The sequence below is a fragment of the Arachis hypogaea genome, chromosome 4, assembly GCF_003086295.3.
Source record: "Arachis hypogaea cultivar Tifrunner chromosome 4, arahy.Tifrunner.gnm2.J5K5, whole genome shotgun sequence".
Lineage (NCBI taxonomy): Eukaryota > Viridiplantae > Streptophyta > Magnoliopsida > Fabales > Fabaceae > Arachis > Arachis hypogaea.
In genome coordinates, this window is record NC_092039.1 from 1,621,272 (window position 1) to 1,625,209 (window position 3,938).

Consider the following 3,938-nt stretch of genomic DNA (forward strand, 5'->3'; position numbering starts at 1 on the left):
TTATTAGTAATATTATCTATTTTAAGTCTTAAATGATCTTGTTTATAACTATTATTTTTGTTGAAAAGGTTATTTTATGTCATAAATATTATAACAAATGAATTTTCTAATTGAATGGGAGGTAATCAATAGTTTAAAAATGAATCTTCTCAATTTAATAAAATATGATCTTTAACTCTTCAATGTTCTTTTTTTATATTTTTTCTTGGTCCTACTTAAATCATTCATTCTCCAATAATTTAGTTTTTTCTGAAACTTAAATATAAATCTAACTTTAAATTATAAAAATCAGTGTATTAATAGGCTTAACATGTCTATTGATTAGCTCTTTTATTTATTAAGTGTTAAAAAAAATAAAAATGCAATAATTAGAAATATAAGATAACAAATTGCTTATAATTTATCTAAGATTTTGAGTTTAGATTTTAGAAATAAAAAAATATTTTTTAGAATTTATATATAATAAAAAACATTTAAAAAAGTATATACTAATTTTTTTAATTTTTATATCTTTATTATACAAAATATAAATATTAATATTTAACAAAAAAATTATTTTAAGATATTTTCAACTCTACTATTAAAATTTTTTAGATCTGTCATAACTGATAGTGTATTAAAATTAAATTCTATTTTAAAATGCAATTTTTACTAAGTTTCCTGCACTAGCTTTGCGTTTTTCTTTTTGATGTTTGTATGCACCGATTAAATTATGGGTAATTTAGTTCTAATTGTGTGTCAATCATGCACGATTTGAAAACAACTTAATTGAGCTTGCTTTCATAAGTGGAATTCGCTGAATAATGCTACACATCCAAATTTTTTTATTAACTAAGTCCAACCAAATTGATCTAAGATAACAAAAATCAGTTATGACTAACATTGTTCAAAGTCTTATTATTTAACTTGGTTAGACTTAGTTTATAAAAAGACTTGGATGTGCAGCATTCCTCCAACAGCCATATAGTAAGTGCCAAAATAAAAAATCAAAACAAGATTCATCTTAATACAAATCATAAGATAAACATTACAAGAGAAAGCTATTTGACAATATATTTATAACAAGAAAATCACAACAACTGACGCACTAGAATTGTGGCCAAATCAGTCCCCACTAGCACAACCCTTGCAACCACAATGAACACACTCTATAACCTTCTCCTCCCTGAGTTGTTTTGGTACTCTGCAAACACATGCAGTGGCGAAATTGTGATCACGCGTCTGCATGCATCTCAAGCAACACAATCGTTCATAACCAGGCTGCAATTAAACAAATTAGGGAGATAAGAGTGACAAATATAGATCTAAACTGAAAATGAAGTTATCCTGTTTTGATCAGGTGTGAGAAGTGGCTTTTTTTATTAAGCTTGATAACTAAAAGGATGGGAGATTTCAGAGCAAGTACAGCTTTCACCATAATACGACGAAAGCAAACCACATAAGCACTACTATTCATACCAGTCCTTAGAATTTTATCTTCTGAGGACCTTTGGCTTCTTTAGATTGTGCTTGCAAGCTGGACTTATGGTGGGAAAATTCATGATTTAAGGGAAGTGTTTAAAAAAGAACATAAAGAAAAGCTTCACTTTACTCCTCAAGCACTTCCCTTCCCTCCCTTCCCCTCTAAAATTGAAACTCCGAACACCGCTCCCCCCCTTCCCTTTTCTTCCCCCTTAGACTTAGTTACAGTGTTGTCACCTCTTTCAGAAGCCTTTAATTGAAGGTTTCATGTTCTCACTACTTTGCATAGTCTTATACTCTGTTAAAGAACATGCTCGAAAACATATTGCACAGAGAAAGTAGAGAAAAAGAGAGTGAATTGAGAGAGTTTGAAGAGGGGTAAAATTGATTCAATAGAGGAAATGGAGAATATCAATTACTTCAATTACAAGCAAGCCTTATATACTACTAGTAACTTAACAATTGAGTGCAACTAACTAACCTAACACCTCAACTGACTATCTTGACAGAATAGACATGGCAGCAGTTCACTGAATCACACATTAAATAACTATGGCAATTTGCAACTTGTAGGCTTGTAGCTAAATGATAAATATCTCCTAACTGGACTTGCGGATATGATAACTACAATCTAATCCCACTAACAATTCCTCTCAATTAGGTATTATTAGCGTTGTTGATGCACTAACTTTACCTCTTAACTTGGCAGGGGAAAACAAGTCTAACAATCCCAGCTTGCCATAGCAATTCAACAAAGGGTGTGCGAGCTAGTCGCTTAGTTAATATGTCAGCATGGATTCACACAATAACTATGGCAACTTGCAACTTGTAGCTAGATGATAATATCTCCTAACTAGACTTACTGATACGATGAACTATAATCTAATCCCACTAACATACTCTAAAATCATGTTTTAAGGGTTTTTTTAATAAGTAACTGTTGAATTCTCCTCCTCCACCCCCAAGTTTTACTTAACTCTTCTCGTTAGTGAAAATTCTATTTACAGTCATATAAAAGCGATTTTAAACCAAAAAAGAAAAAAAAAAGGGAGGTACCTTCTTCCATTTTGCAATAAGATTGCGGTCAGCATATCCTTGATCCAAGCAAAACTCATACAACTCTCTAGAAATTTCCTTCCTCTGATGGTAAAGGTCAAATATGTAGCGGCTCTTCTGGTATGCAATCTTGAATATAGGCCATAACGTCTCGCACTTTCTTTTGCCATCATGGGGGTCATTCTCAGCTGCAAGATCAATGGATTAAGAACTTTTCGGTTTCATATAAGTTCAGAGATAAGTATCATACTATCATCCATCAAGCAAGGAATGCATATGGCAACTTCAAACCTTCCCTCATCTTCACTTGAAGTTCAGAGAGTGTAGGCTCAATGAGTTCCCAGCCCTCTGGGTACTTAACACGATTGGTCTTCACTTTTGGCATGTTTTGTTCCTGTCAACAAAGAACTAACATATCAGAGACTGAATCTTACATATATTCTACCTAAAATTTTTATTGGACATAACTTGCTTGAATTACATGTATAACATGACCGTGAAAATTCAAGTGCAGTCGATTTCACGGAAATTTGATAGTTGAGAGCTATTAGATGAAAATTTAGTCAAATCACTTAAATTATGTAACGACTCTCAGTTATTAACTTCACGTGAAGTCAACTGCACCTGAATTTTCACCTAACATGAAACATTATGAATGAATTATAAGTATATAGCAGCAATCCAACATCGTTCAACATTTTCATGATCAATTATGTTCTCAACTCCAGACCGATAAAATTTACCCCAAAAAAGAGGCATAAGTGTAGAATTGAAAATCGCACGACTGGGGAGATGAACGGGAAAAAAACACGAGGTAGAAGAAGAAGAGCAGAACTCACACGAAGGCAGACGGTTGAGGCGGAACAGAAGAAGAACGAAACGACGCAGGCGAGAATGAGAGCGGAGCAGCAGAACGCCGAAACAAAAGAAGAAGCACGAGCACACAACACTGGAAGAATTGAGGGTTTCTCACTCTGATTTACAGTTCGTGAAGTAGCAGGTAAAGGAGGGTTTAAAATTTGGGCTAATTTTTGTAGTTGTGCTAATTCATTGTAATGGTTAATACTTAATTGGTTTTCTTTCATATGAATTTTAAATTTTTTTAATTTTAAATAATAAATTGGACATTTAGATTTGAACAATAATAAAATTTATAGAAAATTTTTAGGTTAGATTTGATAATGTATAAATCGGAGAATATTAAAATATTTTTTATTATAAAATAAATTGAAAGGTTCAATTTACATATTTAAAGTTTTTTTAATGCTAAAATATAAATTTGAAGGTCATATTTATATATTTAAATTAAAAAAATCTGACTCTTAGATTTACATGTTTAAAAAAAAATTGAAAGTCACAAATTTTCTTAAATTTATGATTTTTATATGAAAAAATACACTAAATCTCAACATTATTAAAAA

At 31.4% G+C, this 3,938-nt stretch overlaps 1 protein-coding gene across 1 annotated transcript; it reads right to left on the reverse strand.

The window, feature by feature from the left end:
- Window positions 1-979: 979 nt before the first annotated feature.
- LOC112795639 (protein BUD31 homolog 2) lies at window positions 980-3,637 on the reverse strand. The gene is made up of 4 exons (XM_025837673.3): window positions 3,357-3,637; window positions 2,809-2,911; window positions 2,518-2,705; window positions 980-1,260 (listed from the first exon to the last, which is right to left on the reverse strand). The coding sequence occupies exons 1-4, from the start codon at window positions 3,600-3,602 to the stop codon at window positions 1,105-1,107; spliced, it is 693 nt and encodes a 230-aa protein (XP_025693458.2). The 5' UTR covers window positions 3,603-3,637; the 3' UTR covers window positions 980-1,104.
- Between the last annotated feature and the right edge of the window lie 301 nt (window positions 3,638-3,938).